The sequence below is a fragment of the Apostichopus japonicus genome, chromosome 10 (genome assembly GCF_037975245.1).
Source record: "Apostichopus japonicus isolate 1M-3 chromosome 10, ASM3797524v1, whole genome shotgun sequence".
Classification (NCBI taxonomy): Eukaryota; Metazoa; Echinodermata; class Holothuroidea; order Aspidochirotida; family Stichopodidae; genus Apostichopus; species Apostichopus japonicus.
In genome coordinates, this window is record NC_092570.1 from 4544584 (window position 1) to 4568946 (window position 24363).

General features: G+C 37.5%; 3 protein-coding genes across 7 annotated transcripts in view; 2 read left to right on the forward strand and 1 right to left on the reverse strand.

Annotated features, from left to right (window-relative positions):
* Positions 1-5352, forward strand: part of LOC139975319 (cohesin subunit SA-1-like) — a 26643-nt gene extending 21291 nt beyond the window's left edge. The window contains exons 24-28 of one of the 4 annotated variants that reach the window (XM_071983157.1): positions 315-420; positions 684-785; positions 1708-1795; positions 2030-2284; positions 4062-5352. In XM_071983157.1, coding sequence (XP_071839258.1) covers positions 315-420; positions 684-785; positions 1708-1795; positions 2030-2284; positions 4062-4088 — 578 coding nt within the window. In that variant the 3' untranslated portion in view covers positions 4089-5352. The remainder of the gene's footprint in view (positions 1-314; positions 421-683; positions 786-1707; positions 1796-2029; positions 2285-4061) is intronic. The other 3 variants (XM_071983159.1, XM_071983158.1, XM_071983160.1) reach the window with 3 other exon arrangements.
* LOC139975318 (ATP-binding cassette sub-family C member 5-like) overlaps positions 4917-24363 on the reverse strand; it is a 62672-nt gene continuing 43225 nt past the window's right edge. For both annotated transcript variants that reach the window (XM_071983154.1, XM_071983156.1), the window contains 13 exons: positions 17901-18162; positions 17248-17438; positions 16057-16197; positions 15394-15523; positions 13791-14073; positions 13266-13452; positions 12439-12531; positions 11863-12052; positions 10760-10919; positions 10315-10393; positions 9409-9522; positions 8742-8906; positions 4917-8372 (listed from right to left, as the gene is read on the reverse strand). In XM_071983154.1, coding sequence (XP_071839255.1) covers positions 8292-8372; positions 8742-8906; positions 9409-9522; positions 10315-10393; positions 10760-10919; positions 11863-12052; positions 12439-12531; positions 13266-13452; positions 13791-14073; positions 15394-15523; positions 16057-16197; positions 17248-17438; positions 17901-18162 — 2076 coding nt within the window. In that variant the 3' untranslated portion in view covers positions 4917-8291. The remainder of the gene's footprint in view (positions 8373-8741; positions 8907-9408; positions 9523-10314; positions 10394-10759; positions 10920-11862; positions 12053-12438; positions 12532-13265; positions 13453-13790; positions 14074-15393; positions 15524-16056; positions 16198-17247; positions 17439-17900; positions 18163-24363) is intronic.
* Positions 18864-23285, forward strand: LOC139975321 (sialidase-1-like). The gene is made up of 3 exons (XM_071983163.1): positions 18864-19542; positions 20474-20568; positions 21772-23285. The coding sequence occupies exons 1-3, from the start codon at positions 18891-18893 to the stop codon at positions 22171-22173; spliced, it is 1149 nt and encodes a 382-aa protein (XP_071839264.1). The 5' UTR covers positions 18864-18890; the 3' UTR covers positions 22174-23285.

Consider the following 24363-nt stretch of genomic DNA (forward strand, 5'->3'; position numbering starts at 1 on the left):
AAACCTAAAAGTCAGAACAACAGCAAAGTAAAAAATGATATAAGACAGGGCTATAAACCACAATAAAAGCCAAGGAGACGGCCAGATTGATTTCTTGTTAAGACCAGTAGAAGACAGTGTTGGGGGTGTGGAGTGGCGGGGTCATTTTACTGAAAAGATTGGTGAGGTGCCTCTGCCAAAGCGCTTGGAGGTCTTTGGAAGGGACAAAATCATATGGTTTTAATTATTCTGTTATCAATGTCCAGCTTTTACACAACGTTGCAGTTCAAAGTAAATGATCACAGAAAATCCTCTTTTCATTTCTGTCCTCCCAGCTGACGGGCAGTGGGTCGCCAAAGACCAACCAGAGGAGGGCGAACCGAGCAAGAAATTCCGAGAGGAGGACGCTTCATCAACTCAAGGATCGGAGAGAGAGTTTGAGTAAGTGATCTTGTCAAGACAGTCGCTTTTGAACCCCCTTCTGTAAGGAATCCTTATACGTATTCTACAGTATGAAACATGTATAATTAGTGTTTAATGTATGGTGGCACTCCGTGGAGCATTGGGGTTGGTGGGGTGGGGGGATTAACATATTCCATAGATTTGTGTTCCTTTCTTTCTGAATTCGTCAACTTTGTCTGCAAACATTTTCTCGACCTGTCTCACATTTTCCATGTGTCTCACCGATTTTTTCTTCCATGTAGAGAAGCTAGTCAGGTTTCTTGGCTAAACAGCCAACGAAAAAAACGGAAAGCCCCTCCAGAGAGCTACGGCTCACGTAAAAGTGTTCGATTGAGCAAAACTAGGTAGACTGCTACTACGACATTTTTATGTTGCTTTTCAAAAGTTTGTCTTTGGACAAGTTTATCCAGCAGTTATTGTTTGTTTTGACTTTACCTTAAATTCTAATCAGTGTTTCCTCAGTTTTAAGACTTTTAACATGAAGAGTTCCTCATATTTGGTTTAACACATCAGTAAGGGTAGCCATGAAGTCTTGTGTTGTTGGGGGGGGGGAGGGAGGGGAGGCAAGGCAGGGCAAGGCAAGGCAAAAGGCAGGGGTGGGTAGTATTTCCATCTGGGATTGGGCATAGTTCTCCTTTCTGATTAGTGCAGAGTGGACACCTCTTCTATAAATGTTCATTTGTGTGTTTTTCAAGTGCTTTACTTGGTCCATTACTTTTCAATAATGCAACCTTCATACCTTATCATTATGGTTTAATTTGTTGCATTAATTGTCTTTAATTTTTTCTTTAATATTTCTTTAATATTTATATTTCTAATTTCTTCTGTTCTTTAATTTTTTTTTTTTGCTTTGTTTCATCTTTCCTCTATCTGTCTCTTTGTATATTACAATGCCCTCTTTCATTAGTTGTAACCCTTTGATGATAACACAAGTGAAGAAGATGTGTCTGAGAAAAAAACCCAATATATTTGTGAAATACACAAAGATCTACATAGCTAAAGCAAAAACAAGATGAAACCTGGTTATTCACAAATAATGTTGCATCTTTCATCTGAGATTGGAAATTTGTTCAGTGGGTTTATGGGAAGTGCTTTACAGTGTAATCAACTATTGGGGGATGGGGGGGGGGGGGGGTTGGGGGAATGTACATACATACTTGGAAGAATAAAAGCCTCACAAACATTTAGTTCTACATGCAGATTGGTTACATTATCCATTTTTTACTAATGTATTTTCTTTCTTTTTTTCATCTTCGTGGAAACCAGACCGCCTCCTCAAGAAGAAGAGGAAGAATCAGAGGAGGATCATGAAGAGCAAGAGTTTGAGGGAGAAGGAGAAGCCATCCAGGCCCTGGTAAGAACAACTCATTAATATGCATGAAACCAGCTGTTGATATCAGTGCTTTAAACAAAGCATGAAAGATGCAGCACAAAAACGATTATTTTTTAAATGGCTAAATTTTTCACCCTGATGCTCCATCAGATGAAGAACCTTACGAATGGGGGAATTGCGACGGGTAGGAGAGAGGTGATTAATTAATCAATTAATTAATCTAATTAATAGAAACCTATCTTTTGCTGCATGCAGACCAGCCAGTATAGCTCCACACCTCTGGAAACCCACGGAAGTGTCCCCATCTTCAGTCAGGGAAAGGGAAAATCCCTTCTGAAAAATGGGGCCGGCGATAGAATTCGCCCCTTGGACTTCTGGGAGGATGAGAAGGAGGGCAGTCCTTCCTCTCCTCGTAAGAGGAGGAACATGCGAAGACAACGAGGGCGCCCTAGTAAGCTTCCGTCATTCAAAGATTCCGAATCGCCCGTCATTAACGAAGCTTCTTCAGATGTAGGTTTCAGTTTCATTTGAGTTCGCCGAGTTCCGCATTGCAAATTTTGAATCTTCGGTTCCCGAGAAGCTCGGCACTTGTTTTGGCATTGCTGAGCAGTGATTTTCCTTGCTTCATTCATCTTTCTTTTCATCTGCTAACAGTTTTATTTTCCAGCGGTTTGCTTATTATAACAAAATAATAAAATAACAGAATAGAAGTTTGGGAAAAGCAAAAGAAGAACAATTTGCTTTTCAATGCTTGTCTTGTTGAGTGGCGAACATCCTATCTAGACAAGTTTGGAAATACTGCATTTTCTTGGTCTGCTTCAAAGCACTTGTACTGACAGTATGATCAGTATAATGATCCTGTTTGGATAAAGGATTTGGATAAAGCTATTGGATAAAGGTTAGGAACTGTTTGTACTGTCAGTATGAGTGCTTTGAAGCGTGATATGAGGGGACAGTTTGGAGAGGTATTAGCATTAGAATCAGATAAGGTTAGAAACTGTTTATACTGTCAGTATGGGTGCTATGAAGCACGATATGAGAGGACAGAATGGAGTGGTATTAGCTTTAGAATCAGAGGAAAGTTAGGAACTGTTCATACTGTCAGTAAAAGTTCATTGAAGCATAATTTGAGAAGACAGTATAAAGTGGTATCAGCATTAGAAAATTTGTCCCCACTTTGGTGTAGTGAAGGCTGTGCTGGTTACATTTTGCCGTTCTTGAAGATCACCTGAGCCCGTTTGCAGCAGGCTACCTCTTATTGCTTGGGCTAGTAACCATTGCATTATCCGTTACATCCTTATGAAAGGATCACTAGTTGAAAACAAAAGTATTTCTTGGCAATCAGCATTATTTCATCAGTAACCACAGTGAGGCTGGCAGGAAAATATCACCAGTCTCTTCCAACTTGTTTACATTTTTTGTGTGTAATGATGGCAACGTTTAATTTTCTCTCAGCTCAAATGTTGACTCTCAAATTTGGTTGATCTTCATACTAATTTATTAATTGTTCTTCATAGTGGTGTTGCTTATTGTTTTTCCTTCTTTGTTATTGTGAGTATGCTGAGCTCGTTCAGAGGATCTTGTTCTTATAAGTGAAATTGTGACACTGGTTTTTTATTGTTTTGACTTGACGAAAACTGATGTCGACCAGATGTTTACGATGATTGAGACAAGATAAACGTTGTTTTTTTTTGTTTTTGTTTGGCTTTCCTTTCTTCTTTAACGTTGTTTGCCAATTCCTAATGGAACATTTTATAGCCAGTGTGCTTAGCTGGCGAAAGACAAAACTTCTTTGTTCATTTCTTTGTTTCTATTGTTATTTTTTCTTTCTGTTCTTTGGCTCGGCATCGTGTTTTTTCCTATTCTTCTCTTTGCTGATTCCGTTGTTCTTTTCTTATTGCTTTGTTCTTTGATTATTCCCTGTTCTGCTACTCCAGGACATAATTTTAATTGGTTCTTAATGTCCCCACAAATTTGCAGCATATTGGATGACCCACATAACTTCTAGTCATGACCCACATAACTTCTAGTCATGCAGTTTTCAGACAATGAATGAAACCTTCACGAGACTGGGTCAGGAGTTCTTCAGAGCAATCAACAAGAACTTCCTTACGATGGGATGCTTTTTAACTAATCCAAATACTAGAGTTTATATGCACCATGGCAACAGGTGTGGATGATGTTTACTATCATATTTTGTTTTATTTCCCTATTTTCTACGTTCACAACACCAGCATAGTGTCATTACGGTCACTCTACATGCTCTTCTCTTTGGTTTTGCACACAGGAGGAAATGCAGATGGCAGCATTTTAAACCTCTCTTCACCTCAACCATGTTTTTTGAGATGTCCATCCGTTTTGTGACCTCAAGAAAAGCACGAAGCAACAAACATAACAGTACCTCCTGATGATAAGTGCTGCCTCATAATTAAGGCTTCTTTATATTACCTCTTTGAGGTCATTTCAGTAACTGTGAGGTTCTCTCTCAGCTACCCCTTTAACTTTAATTTGTTGGTCACTGTTGTAAAAAAAGGGGGGTGGTGGTCTGAAACGTTGATTCCATTGATTATCATTTTGAGACAACTTTGAAATGGATTTTATATTCAAGATTTATTTACATCTGCATAAACTTTCTGCAGCTTGTTTTATCACGTGTCACTTCATTATGATGCTAATTAGTGCCAACTATTGACAAAATGTAAAGAAAGTGAATTTTGATATGTTTCGTTTTATCGTAAATCTGCCATAAGATATCAACTACAACAAGCGGTGAAGCCAAATTTGAGAAATACATGACTTCTGGCAAAGGTTGAAACAATTGTAGAGAATTAAAAAAGTATTTGTGATGTAGAGTGGTTCAATTTTTGTTTTCCCGCCAAATTGTTTTTATGAAATGGTCACCATTAGTGACAAGATTCAAGATGAATTTGATTAACCAAGTTTTCAACATTGTTAACATCGTTCATGCAGCCTCGAAAGTCTTGTTTCGAGCACAGACTTCACCCTGATCTATTGCTTGAAAAACACTTGAAACACTTCCAGATATCCCACAAGTTTCCTCATGAGATAAAAAAAAACTGATTAGAAGTGATATAACAAAATAGACAAACCTGAATATTCATAGAACTTTCTAGTATCTTTAAGGCCAAATAGAGACACATTTTAAAAGATGTAGCTCCATCAGGCATGAGCTTTTTCCGCGAATTCGCGGAATATCCGTGATTTCTTTTCTACCTCGGGGACAAAAACTATTATCCTAACACACTGTAGCATACTCAACTGGAGCCTATACCGCAATTTTGCAAAGTTCCGTGATTTTTTTTTACCCCAGGCTCATCATTACTACATCTATATCAATGTCATTTTCCAATTTTCTTATCGCATCACCCACAAATGTTTCGTAAAATGACAAAAAAAGAAAGGTTCTCGTGTATCCGTTCAAATAGCACTATCTTTGACATCCTTTAATTAGAAACTGTAAATATTTTCTTGGTTCATATTGTTCACTGGTTACATACAATTTTTTAAACTGATTTGTACATAGACTTTCTCTAATAAATAGAAAGAAAATAGAAAAATTGTTTTTCTTTGATCGTCTGTTATTTCTCTGTTTGCATTATCCACCAGCACTAACCTTCCTATCAACAATAACAACAAGATCGGACTTATGGGACACTTAACTTGTCAATAATTTTACATCATGATTTTTAACAGGTTTCCTAATTTTTCCAGTCATAAAAATAAAAGTACAACATAGGCTGGAAAAGGAAGGAAGAAAGACTCTGTATAGTCCAAACGTTGTTTTAAAAGTTGTATTTCTGTTGGCAATTATAAACTTCTACTGTATAAAGTTAATGAATTCTTGTACATGAAATGCATAAAGTATATGAATAAAAATACAAATAATTTACACACACAAAAAAAAATTCCAGAATGTAGACATACCGTTCCATCACTCATCAAAGAAAAATAGGTCACGGGAAGTCAAAGATATTACCAAATATTAATGAGATATCAAAAAGGGATAAAAAAGAAATGATAGAATTGTTGAATATAATACAGAGAGAATAAAAGGCAACAAGAGAAAAGGAGTACTGATAAATTAGTTTATATGGAAATGGGTCATAGGATAATAAAGTAAAATACTTAGAAGTAGTGTACTCAAAAATAGTATGAATTAATTTACACACGTCATGATTGTTATTTTGGTAAATGAACTTATAGGTTACTATGTGATACCAAAACACATCATTTATGCAATCATAAAAAAAATTAAAACATAGGGCTTGACAGGAAGGCTATTAATTTGAAGAAATTAAATTTTGCTGTACCCTTGATGATTATTAGTGCATCAGAACAAGACTGAAATGGCTTTGTTTAAGATTGTTTCCAGTATGCCGTGTAACTTTTGGGACAGCTGGGATAGTTTTAATACATGCAGGCATTACGGAAGCTTTTATCCTCAGCCACCTAATGCCACATTGTAAACACAAAATGATGTCACACCATAATAAAGACAAAATCAAAACTAATATAATATAATCAATGTAATTTATAGCTATGCTATGTAATATGCTTGTGTAACAATAAATATAACTGTCTACATAACAGGGTGGGTAATATACATGATTTACAATTATATTCTATATAAGTGTATTACGTTATATGGACATGTCATTCCGTAATTTTTTTCCCTTTCATATATTAGATTATGATATGGTATATTAGGCAAAGTGTTAATCAAGTGACTAGCAGTGCATCACCCATTAATTTACTTAAAGGGTGTGAAGACTCGTGCAAAAAGAAACGTCTAATGCCGTTAATCTGACCTAGTGTTAGACACCACCATCGATCCCAGAAAATACACACACAGCTTGCTACTGTCGGTAATTGCCACTAGTGTACAGTCAGTACATACAGCTGCGGTCAATACCCACAGCACAGTGTATAAACGATACAGCGATGGACATCTCAGGTCCAGCTAAAGATAACAAGGTATCACGATTCATTACTGTCTGCATTTTGTAGCGACACGAACAAACCGTCACTTGCAAGCAACAGAAAGTTAACTTTTTTCAGATGGCTGCACGCGGTTTGTGGCGAGTCTACAATGCCTTTAATATCATTACATCAAAGGGATATACAGTTGGAGGAATTTATAATTTCCTCTAAGCCATAACTGCCAACTCTCACAGTTTTACCAGAGATTTGGTTTCACATATATCACTGTTGATTCTCTAAATCTCACATCCAAAAATCTCCAATCGAGATAACAAATAAAGGAGGTGGAGTTGTGGATGTATCCATTGGCAGCACCAGCCTAGGCAATCTAGGGGGGGGGGCTATTTTTACATTTTTGTCACATTAATGCATAGCATTGGAAGCTGTTTCTAATACAAACAATTAGCCTAGGCTCTATATATATTGGATCAGTACCAGATCTGGTTGGGGGAAATGGGGGGGGCAAGGTGGAAATCTGGGGAACAAATGCCCCCCCCCCCCATAGCACAGCCACTGAATATTTCTTGTATAACAACAAATCCAACATTTGTTATCCGATTTACTTCTTTCACTCTTATTTTCACCATGAGTGTGGATGGGTTTTATTAATTAGTACAGGAGCATCAAACTGGGAAACAACTCACAACACATAGTATAATCTGTCTGTGTGATACAAGTCATTAAATATTAACTACATACTTGTGCATATTCATATCCTTGGAAATGTACCAACATCTCTGACATTATAAACACAGCGCACCTTGTAGTTCCCACAAATACCCAGCCCAGACAAAAACAGGAACTGCAGGACTTAAAGGGTGTGAAGACTCGCACAAAAAGAAACGTCTAATGCCGGTAATCTGACCTAGTTTCGAATGAGGTGTAACAGAAGTGTTAGACACCCCCATCGATCCCAGAAAATACATGCACACCGCTTGCTACCGTCGGTAATTAGACACTAGTGTACAGTCAGTACATACAGCTGCGGTCAATACCCACAGCACAGTGTATAAACAATACAGCGATGGACATCTCAGGTCTAGATAAAAGATAACAAGGTATCACGTTTCATTACTGTACTGTCTGCATTTGTAGCAACACGAACAAAACGTCACTTGCAAGCAACAGAAGTTTAACTTTTTCAGATGGCCGCACACGGTTTGGGGCAAGTCTTCAATGCCTTTAAATACCAGCAACCATTTATATATCTACTCACTGATTGTTGCCTGTCAGAGCTTTTCATTTTAGCTGGATAACAGGGATTTGAACCGACAGCATCCAAAAGTGGTTCTGTGTTGCAATATGGACACTCACTCTCAGTTTAGGCACCAGATGTTGTTATGTAATTTCTGGTTAGCTATGCTAAAAATTGCTAATCTAGCTTTTTATTTTGAGCAAAGTGAATAACAAATCAATTCCATTTGATAGAAAACTAAAAATGAAGAGGCACACGATGGTGTTGTTTCAGCTTTGCACATCTTATATAAGTTAGTGAATACAGATCTGAAGTCAATTATTATTTGGCAGCAGCGACCATCTTACTCAGCATCGATGTACTGTCGGCCTGCAAAGTGTCTGGTTTGTCAAATTCTCCAATCTATGGAAGAAGGAAAAAACAATAAACAAAAGTATATCAACTGCAATATATAGAAAAAAAGGGGAGAAATAAAATATGACTCATAATTGACAAATAAGGAGTACTGTTTTAGAAAATATATTGGAATTTTTCGGTCCCCCTGGGACATTGGTCAGCAATACTTGGCACTTCCGCTGCCAAGTATTGCTGACAAAGGTCCCAGGGGGCCGAAATTTCAAATATATTTTCTAAAACAATACTCCTTATTTCTCTGCTTTTTTCTAATCATATTTCTATTAGAGTATACATGGATTTTCTTTATAACATATATAGATATAAACAAATAGATATATATAACTATACAATTTATTTTTTCTGATTTTAACAAACCTCTCCGTCGTCCATGACGAGTATTCTATCGCAGTCGAGGACTGTGTTGAGTCGATGTGCGATGATTAGCATGGTACAGTCTTTGAAGGCTTCTCTAATGGTCTGCTGGATCAGACTATCAGTTTTGGTATCAATGGCTGCGGTCGCTTCATCCAAGAGAAGAACCTACAGAGGGAAGAAATGTAAATGCTGTCTAGATTAGATTTCCACTCAAAGATTAAAAGTTACAAACAATTCCAGGGAATGATTTATCCGGTATCGCATCGTAAAACACGCTAGGCAAAATGCGCAAATTGCTATACGAGTGCAAAGATGTGTAGCAGTTTATGTACACAGGGAACCATAGAACTTTATTAGAGACAGAAGTTCAGAGCTTTCGAAAGTGCTACACAAAATTTGATGACTAAAATTACTCCCTGAATTCTGATAGAAGTGTGATGGAAGTGAGGATATTTTTATATAAAACGTGTTGGTTGTCCATATGTCTGTGTATGTCTAGGTTTGTCTATAATTAACCTCACTTTTGAAAAGATTCCATAATACCATCTGCTAATCCAGCAAGGAATGCTTTAATCAAATAAACTCCATTCTGATAAATGTTGGTAAAGTGTAACAAATTTAGATAGACTATGACATGTTCCACACTTGCTCATCATCTTACACGAACCTTGCTATTTCTCAGAATTGCTCGAGCCATGCAAATTAGTTGTCTCTCTCCGACTGAGAAGTTTTCACCATTCTCGATGACAGGAGCCTCCAGCTTGCCGTCCAATTGGCTGATCTGAAAAATGTATAGATAAGAGAAATCCATTAGCAACAAAATTTAATTTGTCGTTATCTTCAAAAAACAATGTTTTATGAATGGTCAAGTTGCATTTTGACTGGTTATAAACTGAAATTATAAAATAAGTTGTGGAGATTGAATGGCTTTGACATCAACATCTCAGCCACAACTACCTGACCGAGCCTCGAAAATGAAGGGAATATTTAAAAATATATTTTACGCTCATTTAGCTATAATCTGATAATACCCGAAACAATTAAAGGCAAGATGAGGTACCTGAGAACCTAGTTTTTACTCCAACCCAACAGAATGTCATCGAGCAAGTTAGGCACAAAATCATTCAACTTACTTTAGAGTGAAATCATTAAAGATTAGGTCAAATGAGAAGGATTCAAGGTTTCCTGTATTGCTGTACAAACCGGGGTAACTCAGTGTTAATAAGGAGCAGTCAATTAGTTACATCCATATTAGATCTCTTTGGGGTATCCGAATACCTGTCATTATCAAATTTAGCTTGGTTTGATCCGACACCAATTAAAAGTTAATACAACCTGACACAAAGTGCAGTTTTATACTTCTCCAGTAAAGCCATTCTTCTGATTCTGTATACGTGACAACTCAACAAAATTTTGAATGGAGGGACAATTTCCAGCAACGACTATAAATTGACTACCACAGTTTGCTGTAATTTGGCATTACAAAGGTGTAGATACCACGTCACTCTAATCTTTTCCTCTCAAATCTCATACCACTCCCACCCCGCCATTTCAAAATCTGATCAACTCTAACCTTTTCTTTGATGTGACTTTGCGCCAGAGCTGACCAAAGCTCTTCATCGGAGTAGTTGTTGTGAGGATCGAGATTATATCTGAAAAAAAAAGTCAGAAGAATAAAAAAAAAATTAAAAATCCAAAACAGAAAACATATCGTAGCAAACTATCATGATATTCTTGCATGGTGATAGTCTCGCATGGTGATCAATGCATGAATGCTGACAGCCTTAAAACTGCCTCTGTTCTTTCGTCTTGGTTTTCCTGTCTGGCTCTTCTTGTATCTTTGGCTTTTTTCTCGACAACTTTTGATGAGGGCTTCTCACATAAATCAAGTTTCAAACATCAGTCTACAACAAAAACTTTAGCTAAATCAAGCTTCCTGTTTCAATAACTATTCACCGCCTCTGGCTTTCCGACGAAACCAAAACAGAGAGAAAATTTTGAAATATGAATGAACTCACCTAACAGTACCAATAAAGAGAACTGGATCCTGAGGAATAATGGAGAGTTTTGATCTCAAATCTTTCAGACCGATGGAAGAAATGTCGATGCCGTCGATGTGAATCTTGCCTTCGGCCAGCTCGACGATGCGAAACAAAGCTACGCCGAGGGTTGATTTACCTGAAGCAAAATAAGGGGGAGTAAGATCTCAAATCATAAACTAAAAATTCATAATAATAATGATAAAAATAATAATTAGTGATGGGTGTAGCACTGCTTTTAGAGTAATCCCACACTATATTAGGACCGCAGTTACAAAACTCTAACTCTCAAGTAATCCAAATTAACTCAAATCTTTAACATGAACAGTATTCCACAGACGACTACAGAATTTTTTTTTTTTTTAATTATTTTTCATAAAAGCGAACAAACAATATTGCAGTCTGCCTCAAAGCATCAATTAATTATGGTTATTACCATGATATAAAATTATATATTGACCACATGTGTCATGTAAACAGAATTGTTAAGCTAAAAAAAAATTAAGAAAAAAGCCTCAGGAGTTATAGATTAAATAGAATGTGTTTACAGCAGCAGCAAACAAATAGTCATGAATATTTAAAATGCAAATTGCTCAGGATATGAATATTCAATTTGATATCTGCACAAAGATACAAACAAGGATGACCTCAGAATAATTGGAAGTGGTGTAACCATATAGCTAAAACTTTAAAACCAGCAGTTAATATATATATCATTTGGGTTTAACCTCCCAAATTGATTACTGTCATATTTGTATCCTGCATATATAAAATCAATATAGTTGTAATGGTTACCATCATAGCACTGATTGCGAGGATGAAGAGTTTGATTTATTCTCTAATATATCTTTTCTTACGAGAGAGACTAATCGAGTTCATGTCAATCATCATACTCCAAGTCGAGTCACTCCAAGATTAATGTATGTCGTCCAGTTACAGAGTTGTTGACAATCATAATCATGGACGTTAAATATGAATGTAAGAGACTGACTTCGGTCAGCTTGCGGCTTTGATAAGCCAATGAGGCTTCTTCGCGAGTTCCTGCTTGCAGGAGGATCTAATATACATACATACATACACACCTGAACCTGTTCTCCCTACGATTCCGATTCTCTCTTTGGATTCTATCGTCATGGAGATGCCTTTCAGCACCAGAGGCAGGGACTCTCGGTAACGCATCTGCACGTTCTCAAACTTCAGTTTGCCCTCACTGGGCCAAGCAGCAGGAGGGCGGTTACTCTCAATTATTTTTGGAGCCTCTGGTTCCAAAACCTGTCGAAACATCATTTTTGTTTATTTCTTAATATTATTAAAGGAATGAAAAACAAAGATGGGCACCTTCATGCCAGGCAGCTAAGTAAATGCCTCAAAACTGAAATTATTATTTTACTACCATGCACCCTTAAAACCATATTTCTATGCAAGACATTTAATTAACTATTAGAAAAGAGAAGGCTGGTGGAGGTGGGGGATTTAATTCACTATATGAAAAGGAGAAGGGGAACCTGGGAGTGTCAAAACCTCCACAAAATTAATTGTGACAACATTTAGCAAACTCAAGTTTGGTTGTCAATAATGATGACTGTTAAAATGTATCAGTAGCTGCCATAAAGAGGTAGAGATGAGATCCAGAGATGAAGAATGATACGAGCACTTACTTTTAAATATTCCATCATTCTTTCGACTGCCACGAAGCAGCTCTCTGCATCCATAGCGAAAGACACCATGGACTGCACCATACCAGAACACATCTGTTTCAAAGAGAGAAAGTAAACAAAGACTGAGTAAAACATCAAATATACAATGCAGCCACAGAGCCCCCAAACTGTAGGATCCATTGATAACCTCTATATCTTATTATTGAGATTTCTCATCTTCTAACTATTATCAGGCATTCAATTATGAATGCATTCCCATACTGTTAAAGCTGTATCCTATTATTCCCTTTGTTATGGAATGGTAGGCTGAATTTTATCTCCATTTTTTCCCCGCTTTTGTATGTATGTATGTATTTTAGATCCTCCTGCAAGCAGGAACTCGCAAAGAAGCTTCATTGGCTAATCAAAGCCGCAAAGCTGACTGAAGTCAGTCTCTAATTACATTCATATAGTAATGTCCATGATTATGAATTGTCAATTGTCAACAACTCTGTAACTGGACGGCATACATTAATCTTGGAGTGACTTGAACCGGGGACCTTATGATTGGAAAGCACCAGCTTTTGTGGCTGCCATTGAAACACTACTGAACGTACACAATTGGTAAACATTTTCTTGGAAACTTCATCAGGTCAATCTTAAAAAATTACAAATTTTGATATTACTATAGAAACTTTCAAATATGAAATACCTGTAGATTTAGTTTAATTATGCTAGAATTTTTTAGAACCGGTTGTAAAACAAAATATCAAAATATCCTTGCAACTTGAGACAGGAATTCAGATGACAATACTGCGAAAAGTGGGCGGCCAAAAGTATATACTTACATTGATTCCTGTGAACAAGATGAACCCGGCGAAAGCAGGAGAAACGGTGTCATGAAGGAGGACGACCAACACGGCGGTCGCACCCGTACTGAAAGCACTGATGAGATCCATCCTAACGTGGACCCAGCGATACGTCGTTTGAAATAACTCCAACACTAGGGTGTTCTTGTCCAAGACATACCCAAAGCTGTGGACAAATTGTTACTGGAATTTGATCATGTGTATGGAAAATATTCTGAGATTTGCCCCAAAGCTATTATTTTATTTGAGCTTTTGTCCACTTATCCCAATTGGGTGACATTAAAATGACAATTTTTTTTTTTTTAATTCAGCTGCCAGTTTCTTCATTCTTAAAACAAAACAAAATATTCTACCTTGCTGAAACAGCTGGTAATTGTCTAAAATCAGGTTATCTCACCCCCTCCTCCCCCTCCCCCAACCCTAAATCTTCATTACCCTAGCATAATTTTCAATAGCATGTTTCTGGTCAATGATGCTCACTCCACTTAACTATCCACACCATACCTTCGAATAAAATGATCAGTTTTCCTGAACGTTCTTATAGTAACCAGACCCTGCATCGTAGCCGTTAAGTGGGCGACCAGTTTCGACAGAGTGATCCCTTCCATGAATTTCATCTCACAGAATCCTCTCCTGAAATAGATGGTGTACATGCAGATGAGAGGCAAGACGACCGCTAAGATGAGGTAGTACCACGGTATGAGGATACCCACTACTGTCAACGAGATGAGCACGGCAAAGAAGAACAATGAAAACTTTTGGAGGCAGCTCGGAAGTAAGATGTCCACTGTGAATAAGATAGTAAAGAATACCGCTCACATAATCAGTACCTTTTATAGCATTGAAGGTCACCAGTAATCACGTCAATGAATTAACTCGTAGCTGGTTTGATTACTTGCTAAAATGTTTTGAAAAATGTACTGAGGAAAGTATCGCTCCAAATTTTTCAAGAATGTCCCGAAACGGTCGAACAAATGTTTTTACTTATTATTGTAAAATACAAAGGGACCACAATAGACATTAGTGATTGGTGGTGTGGGGAGGATGGGGGGGGGGAGGGTGCCAAAACATGTCCAATTGTGTAGAAGTGCCTATAGCAGGACCACACACACACAAACATAAAAAATTATTGTTCTGAAAATTGGTGCGCAACCTGTCCTGTGTCATTGTCAGGGGCCCTGAAAGAAAATATGACATCAACCTAAACTTTTAGGGAGATTTTTGTTGCTTAGCATGTATTAGGTGCAATTATACTAATCCACTTAAGGCTGTTCACTTAAAGGTAGTCAGTATAGGCCCCAAGTTATAGCACCCTATAATTGCTAAAAGTTTTCGAAGAGTACTTTCCTGGAGGTCTTTACTTTCCAAATTGTTCTCAGACATTTTTAAGGAACACACAAGATGACTGAATGTCCCACTGAGGAATATTTCCTCGAAGGTTGTCATAAAATCAGTTTAAGAATTTCGACCACAGTGACCTTATTTGAATATCTAGCATATTTGGGGCCAATACAGCATAACTTAAAGTCTGCCTCGTCAGGGGACAATATGGTGATTATTAATGCTATTGTTGAAGGTTTACCCAAAAATGGCCATCATGTTTTACCACAGTTCTACTTATCACGATAAATAAACACAGAATAAAGTACAGAAAAAATAAACACAGAATAAAATACTTTGGTACAATTCTGATAACCTTAAAGACATTGAAGACTCTCCCAAAACCATCTGAAAAAAAGTTAAACTTTCCGTTGCTTGCAAGTGAAGTATTTTTCTTGTTGCTACAAAATGCAGACAGTAATGAAAAGTGATATCTTGTTATCTTTTATCTTGACCTGAGATGTCCACGCTGCTATGTACACTGTGTTGCGGGTATTGACCGTAGCTATATGTATTGACTGTACACTAGTATCTAATTACCGACGGTAGCAAGCTGTGTGTGTATTTTCTGGGATCGATAGTGGTGTCTAACACTTCTGTTACACCTCATTCGAAACTAGGTCAGATTACCAGCATTAGACATATCTTTGTGCGCGAGTCTTCAATGCCTTTTACCGCACCTATGCAACTGTGATTTCGACTTAAACTACTGAGACAGAAACTGTACCTTCATCTAAATCTTTTGAGAACCTATTCAGGATTCTGCCAAGGGGAGTAGTATCAAAGAAAGACATTGGACAGCGTATGATGCGCTGAAACAGGGCGTTGTGCAACCTGGTCGAAGCCCTCAGAAGAATCTTAAAGAGAAATGCAGAGTGAAATGTGAGTAATACTTTCTGAATTAATGACAAAAAAAAATAAGAAGAATAATTTAGTTTAGTTATAAATGTCCCCAGTGTTGAGTCCTTATAACAATTACAGAAAATGGGACAAGAAAATTTGGTTTTGACATGAAAGTTGCAAAATGCAATGGCAATATTTCTTTAATTAAGTTTTTTTTACCGTTTTTGAGATACTATTGTCAATGGTCAGTTCTAATGGATGGTGCCAAGGCCTTTAGCTGGGTACAGACCCACATCTCACAACTTAAAACATAAGTCGTCCGCAGGTTAAAATACAAATAGTATCTTCCTAATTTATAAAACAAGTAAACAGACAGAGAACAGACACCAGTTACTTCTTCTTGCATCTGCATTGTTGTCATGACAAAAATCGGATAAAGAGGGTGTGACAACGAGAGAGAAATGCAAGCATATTTTCTAGCTAATTTGTGGACATTTGATTATCCCCGGGCAAACTTTGCACTGACAGTATGGTTCTTTCCACTTACCCTGATGAAAGCATAGCACATGAGTAGCAGAAAGAGAAGAGCTACTGTAAAGGTGGAAACATAAAGAATGATAAAGGAACCCAGCTCTTCTCCTAGGTCAAGCACAGCACCACCCTGGCCATTCATGGTTTCATTGCTTGGCTAAAATATTGAAAAAAGGAGGAAAATCAAAAAATAAAATGTACAAATAACGAACTAAACCTCGACTGGGAAATTAAGAAACAAACTTTGAAAAAGTACAGAGATTATTGGTTAGAGCAGGAAGAGCAAAGGTGGGTACCACAAAAGACTTTGAGGACACTAAGACACTGGAATATGAATGCTTTACAAATTATCTTTAGCGGAGGGAGGGAGGAAGGGGACGACTAAAAGACAATGAAATACTTTAATATGTTTATTAACGTGGGATGGGGGGGGGGTGGGTGGGGGAGGAGTAAAATTTGAAAGACACATCAATATGAATGCTTTACAAAATATCTTTAGCGGAGGGTGGGAGGAAGGGGACGGGGAGGACTAAAAGACAATGAGATACTTTAATATGTTTATTAACGTGGGATGGGGGGGTGGGCGGGTGGGGGAGGAGGAGGAGTAAAATTTGAAAGACACATCAATATGAATGCTTTACAAAATATCTTTAGCGGAGGGTGGGAGGAAGGGGACGGGGAGGACTAAAAGACAATGAGATACCTTAATATGTTTATTAACGTGGGATGGGGGGGGGGTGGGTGGGGGAGGAGTAAAATTTGAAAGACACTAAGACACATCAATATGAATGCTTTCCAAAATATCTTTAGTGGAGGGAGGGAGGGGACGGGGGGTGGGTCATTATAAGCAAGACAGAGCTGCGCCACAAAGGACGTGAGGGGACAGGTAAGTAAGTAGCAATGTCCAATAAATATGAGTGTTATCACTATATCTCATGTATTAAAATGATACCTTAAGAATACTATTCTTGGAAAATGTTATCATGCCAAACTTTTGAGGGAATTACAGGTCAGTTTTAAAATTTCACACTGAGTGCAGCTAGTACACCTTAGTCAATGTGTACAAGTTAACGTAATTGTAGTACATTTCAGTACGCAAAAATTTGAAGAGAAAGTATTACCTTGGTCGAGTTACAATGACAATGAGGTTCAAGAGTTAACTAAAATGGTAAGAGGGTTAAGAAATTTTTTTTTGAATTTTTCTTACCATAGGAGCAAGTGAAGCTCTGAGCCAGATGGCTACGCAGGCATTAGTGGTGACCAGACAGAAGACTGTCACACCGGCTAGAAGTAACATCAGCAAGGCCATACCCCAGCCTCCCATATAGTGAATGTAACCAGCATATGTGGAAAGCTGCACCACAGAACCACCCGTCTGCTCCTCTTCAATCAGTTTACCTTTGATAGAATAAAAAAAAAAAATTAGGTTTGGCTGCAAAATTTGTAGGACGAGCCTTCAGTTACCATATTCTACGTCAACAGACATATTTCAGAAGCACTTGCCTACCCCCTATGTAACTACCCTGCTAACTCCCATCCCTGCCCTATAACATTTCCTGGTATACACAGCACCATCATCCTAATCTCTTCCTCCTAGGAAAGGTTAACCACCACTGAAAAACTTTCTCTTCCTCTCTACTCCCTTTCCCTTTCTCTTGCCTTTACCGTCTTTCTCAGACCCTTTCTCTTCCCATTCTGCTTTGACCCTCCCTTCTCCACTCTTCTCCTCTCCCTCCTCCCAACCACCTCTCCCTTCTTCTCCCTCCCTTCCCCCCCCCCCTCCTACCTCCTTTTTCAATTATCCTTCCCAATTTCACCCATCCACATCAGACAAGGTCTTTTTGTTTTCCATCAACTTACCATCAACTTCATCTTCATCATCACCATCATCAACCTCAAAGTCATATTTCCCATTAGCTTGGTCTGGACTTTTGATTCTAATGGACTTAAGCCGTCTCATCTTTGGCCTTTGTTGTTTCTTCTTCTCTTCCTCTTCTTTCTTAACAAACGTTTGGATGAGTTTAGAATACCCTCCATCTGACTCCATCAGTTCTTGGTGGGTTCCTTGCTCTCCCATCTGACCATTCTTCATCAAAATGATAGAATCACATTCTTCAAGGTACTAAGGAAATAAGTGGAAACATGTTTCAATTTGTTATGGTTATCAAGGGAATAGTCTGGAAAAGAATATCATTTGAAGGAAATTAGAAATATATTGTAGAATAGTCATATCCAATCACTTCTCACCAGACTCACCTAATAAACGCAAGCTACTGACAAGGAGCATGAGTAGAAATGGCAATGATCATAACATCAGTACAGTCAAATGGACATAATTTCAGAACATATATCCACATTGTCAGTACTATAATCAAGTGTACATAGGGCGTAGGGGCTTATGCAGTTTAGCATGACAGCAATTCTCTGCCAAAATATATCGTTTGACAAAAGGTACCCAAGATAGGTCCTGGGCACCGAATAAATACCCTCCGTCCGCAGCCCCTTTCTAGTGGGAACAAACATGACGGACTTATCAAGCCCGCTTATGGTATGCTGCACAATATATATATTGTAAAGCTATACGTAGTTGGGAGTGGCTGCGTGTACCGTCGGCTTTGCATTTCCGTTTATATTTTGATTAATATATTTTGATTTAATTATAGGATGCATCTACGAAAATCAGCAGGAGGAAAATGAATAAAATGTGAAATCGCTATTTCTTGCACGGAAAAGTACTTCCCGAATCCCGTGTATGCTTTGTACACAAACACATATTTGTAATGCAACGCAGCACGGTCAGGTCTTACGTCATTCTATCATGTGACATTTTTATGATAGGACAAAAACAAAATGGCGGCGATACCGATAAAACAGCGGCATTTGCTCTTGTTGTTTTTGATAATTTCTACCTGCATACATGCTACATTGTCGCTACGTCTGTTAAATTATGTAGAGGAGATTCTCTGGGAGTCACAGGACGATTCAGTTTCTTTATATAGGACACCAATCTTGTTAAATCTTCCAAATGGTGATCTATTGGCATTTGCCGAGGCTCGAAAGTATTCTGGTGGTGATGGCGGTGCTAAATTCATTGCAGTGAGACGTTCGACTGACAACGGTTACGAATGGGGTCCTCAGAAATTTATTTTGGATGATTTCCACGCACAAGATGGCGTTAACACTGGTGCGGCCCTATATGACTATGATACGAATACGATATTTCTTTTGTATTCATACTGTGGTCATTTAGCTAACTGTGTAGATGGCCCAGACTCACAGGAAGTAGGCACGTACATGATATCAAGTAATGATTACGGCCATACCTGGTCTACACCAGTCAACATGGTAAAACTCATTCCTGGAGTAAGTCAGCTTGAAGCGATTGCTTTTGGACCTGGGTATGGTTTACAAAAGCAGCATCCTCCATTCAAAGGAAGGTTAATTGCCTGTGGACATACTGCCGAGTATGTTGCACGAACACAACTCTGCATTTATAGCGATGGTACGCAACTCGTTTATATTCCATTTCAATTCCCAAGTTTAGCAACAAAGTTTAGTCAACATGAGCAAAACTGGAAAGTGAACACTATTAGGCCTAGGCCTATGTACAAATTGTCACTTGACAGAAAAATTGAAAATATTATGCCAAATTAATTGAAGCTTATTGTAAGGGATATTTAAACCTCTCCAATTAATGTCGTAAGAATTTCTTTCCTCACCCAATGGAACAATTTGTGCTAGCTACCTACAGTGCAAATCAAACAGTTAGGGGGAATGTGGGTATAGGCGAGATCTCAAAGGGATACCTAAAATTTTACTGGTCTGTTGGAAAGATAAGGGTGGCCCTAGTGCATATAGTTGACCGCTAAGGAAGAATTTAAGTCTTTTTTGATGGTCCTTGCTTACCTATATAAAGCAAATGGCATAGACCAGACTAATTATTCACAAACTTCTCCTAGGACTGAATTTCAAATGTTGCTTGGAGTGAATAAGCGACAGTTACGTCGTCAAAACTGACTATTAGTGTGATGTCCACAAAAAAAATTGAACAATGAAAGAAGAGATGTTTTGCAAAGTAGTCAAAACAAGAAATCCTTGATAGAAATACATTGAGGTATAAGCTCAGTTCTCAAAATATTAGACTTGTTCAGTTAACCACCCCCCCCCCCCCCAAAAAAAAAGTTACTGGATATGTCTGTGGTTTTGAAGTGAGATTGAAAGTTTGAAACAGTGCATCGTACCTTGACATCACTGTTGGTGAAAGCAATTGTGAAGGTTTCTCGTAAAATTCTTTAATATGGGTTTACTTTGCATTGCCGTGGTAATGTCACGTTGTATAACATACTGTGCTGTATTTAGTCCATGGACTATATACAGCCAAGTTACAAGTGTGTAAAATTGTTATTTGCTGAAATATTTGTTTCTATTTGCAGATCATGGGAAGACGTGGAAAATAAATGACAGGTTCTATTCCCTTCCGTTTAATGCAACCAAAAGTGCTCATGACCTGGTACCAGGTGAAGTTCAGGTAAATATCTAAATCCACCCATACACTGCCCGAACATGATGGGATTCAACTCAAATGTCAGGACAATTTGTTTTTGTTTTTATCCTTCAAGACCCATATATAGTCGTGAAACTGACCACGGCACACTAAATAACTGATTTGTGCGCACCTGAAAAACATGACTTAAACAAACGGATAAATTTAATCAGTCGCACAATGTCGGACTATCCAAGGTGTCCATAATAATAATACATGGTCAAGTTGAGTCAGGTCAATTTAATTGGGCAGTTTGTGGCCAACTTATAATTATATAGATGATTTCATTTCATTGTGACTGAAGAGTAAAGAGTTGAAATGAGCAATTCTGTACGTAGAGTTGAAGCAGACAATTGCTAGCAATTTCTTGTTCCTTGTGTCACAAATTCAGCTGTATTTTGGAAGATTTATAAAGTAATTCTCATCATACTGTGTAATCAATTGCGAGCATCTAGTATATTTTCAAAGCCTTTACTATGTGGGTTTTACAGCAGTCTTTCCATCTCTGGTTACCGCAATGCTTAATATCTAACTTACAATATTCAAAATATGGTTACAATTGAAAAACACAAGAAAATCTCTTCAAAGTGATGTTAGTTGGCGATTTAAAATCATCTCATCATCATCTTTCTTGGTCCTTAAGATGCAGAACAGAAAATATATTAGTCATGAGAAACATGTTGCATGCTAATAGATTCGTTACTTTTGGGATAAGACTGATTTATTGATTGGTTGAATGATTGAATTATTTATTTCTTTTCTGATTTTGCTTTGACTCATTTAAAAACATGTTATTACTTTGTATGATGTCTCAGATAATTGGATTTTACTCTAGTCCCATGTAGTGCTATGTAAATACATATATTATTAAACTATAAGACCTTAGCTTGTTCCATGATCCTGCTATAAAGTCACGAAAACGTTCAACTGGCTAGAATCATTAAAATAACAATTTTTGCAAACTGTAGCAAATGTTAAACTGTAAAAGGTAGATGCAAATGACCTCATCCAAGTATGTGCTCAACTCAGCATAACAAAATGTGACATAACATCAGGAATTACTGCTTTTTCTAATTTTTAGCAAAAAGTTGTTGAAATGAAATCCTGATCGCCAGCTTCAAAAACAAATCCTGCCCAAGTTTTGAGGCCCATTTCTTTCACTTTTTTTTTTATTCTTTTTATTTTTAGATGGTGGAGTTGCCCAATGGGCATCTCTACATGACGGTTCGTAATACTCATGGCTATCGCTGTAACTGCAGGATGCAACTCTGGAGTTACGACGGAGGTCAAACGTTCCCTCTTGAATATGCAGTGTTTGAGAAGTCTCTCATCGATCCAAACTGTTTCGCTTCGATGCTACATCATAATAACGTTCTGTTCTTCTCGAACCCAGCAAGCACCAGCAAGAGAGTGAACATGACAGTGAGATGGAGTATGGATTTCGGTCGGACCTGGAACGATTCGCTACCGATTTATTCCGGCACCAGTGCGTACTCTTGTCTTACGAGTATAAATAATAATCATATTGGCTTGGCCTATGAAAAAGATGGCAAATATATCTCTTTTGTCAACATGAAACTGGAGACCTAGAAATGAATGTGAGGTGAAGGTTTAATATCTGATGAAGTCTTTCATGTTAAAAGTTTTCATAAGTTTTGTTTGGCTATTAACAAAATAAGAAAGAAGAAGAATAATATTTAAGTTTTTTTAGTCAGCATCTAGATGATCATTCTTGTTTTGGAAGTCACACGCTTTGTGAACTGTTTGGAATTGATTTACTTGTAATATTAGAAAGAATGTATTATATGCCTATCACTCCCAACTTTGGGTATTAAGCAGACCCCTAGGGAGGTGTTCATGAAAAGCTTTTGGTTTCCATGAGGGCAAAGCGTGTCTCCAGCAACATTCTATTGATTTCCATCACACTGTCAAAAGAAACGTTTAGAACCTAGGCTTTAAGTAATAGTTGTGGTAGAAGTGTTTGTGTATGTATTTCAATCAGTTCTTTTGTGCTTGGATACAAGAAAGAACATATATGCTGTTAAATGACTAGTAGTATAATTAGACTAAGATACCTTCTATAAAAGGTACGGGCTAGATGGGTCATGATGCACCACTGTTTTTCTTTTACAAATTTCGAAATTGTACTCTCTCAGTTTGAGAACAACATTTCTAAAAAATAAATAGAGGATATTTGTGCTGCATATCATTTCTTGCTTTGCATCATGTTCATTTTTGCTTCTAAAGTTCATAACACCAATTTTGATGCTTTCAAAGTGTATGATAGCACACATCGACCATCCTGTTATGTTTAAGAAACGTCAACTCCGCAAGGGAAACAATTGTTACTATGCTGCATTGTAGAAATAAAAACACACATTGATATCATTTTAGAGCTGCTTAAGTCTTTGGTATTGATAAGACTTATGGTGGGGTGATGATGGTGTGGGTGATGGTGGGGGTGCAGGGAGGTCTTATGAAGCCACTCTTGAAAAGTATCATGTAAAGGATGACCACACCAGATCTCTCTGATTAACATCAATTCCATCAACTCTTCTCAATGTTTACGTAAACTTGATATGTTCATATCATTTGTAAGAAAATTTTGTAAATAAGAACTAATTAATGGATATGTAAAGGTTTATTTTCTCAAGTTGATATTTTCTGATCACAATATACTAAATATAACAAACAAAAAGATAGTTTGTGAATGTTTGCATATTTTTCTTCTTTTGTTTTCCCTCTTGTTTTTATTATTCCTCTTTTCTGTAATTGTTTTGTCTTTGAAAGATCATCTAGTGTTAAGTGCAAAAGAATTTAGAAAATTAGGCAACTCTCCCCTAACTGCATGGAGCTGCACCTGGCTTAGGTCTTACATGCATGATTGAACTGTAAGGTTAAAGTTGGTAGTGTGTCGCAGGTTAAATAACAGTTCAATGTTTATACCTCCTCCCCTTCCCCCTCTGGCTCCATCCCCACTTTGCTACCAAATTTGCAGGATATAGTCCCATCAACATCCACATAACAAGCTGGAAATGACATTCTCTGCACCAATTCAAAAGTTTCAAAAATTCTGACGAATATACTGTAACACCTGCACGCAACATTTTTTTTTTTTTAGCAGATGAGCAACACGCTATTGCTGTTCAACAATTTCAGTACAATTTTGTGTATATATATATATATGTATATATATACATATATATATCATCCAAGGTACCTTGCATGTGTCTGATAAACAGGATTTTACTGTGATGTACATTTTCCAATCCCTCTCTTTAACAGAGTATTTGATAATATTTATTTACTGATAAAGTGCAAAGGGTAATGCAGGAAGAGCAATTCAAAAATTTGTTGATTCCTACACATCCCTTTATAAAAGATTTTGAATTTGTCAATCAACAAATTCAACATTTCAGTACCTAAAAGTCCACATCAAAAGGGTCAATTTTTATCTGAAGAAGGGCGTACACGTTTGGTGCAGGCCGATAGCCAGGAATTCTTGAGTAGATAGGCACTGATGGAGTCGCACTGCCAGTTTAACAAAGGATACTCCTGCCTTGTAACTTGTGAAGTTGTTTTTGTACATGATGGTGGGACATGAGTGGGGGGGGGGGCAAAAGTCTGCATGAGGGGGTGGTGCCCTTGTCTGGCATGAAATAGGTACCAAGATTCAATTTAAAACAGTACAGATGAACAACAGATGAAGGACTTATTAGTATCGACATTTCTTGCCCAAGCCACTGTTCAGAATGTTTCTCCATTGTATTAATAACTGTA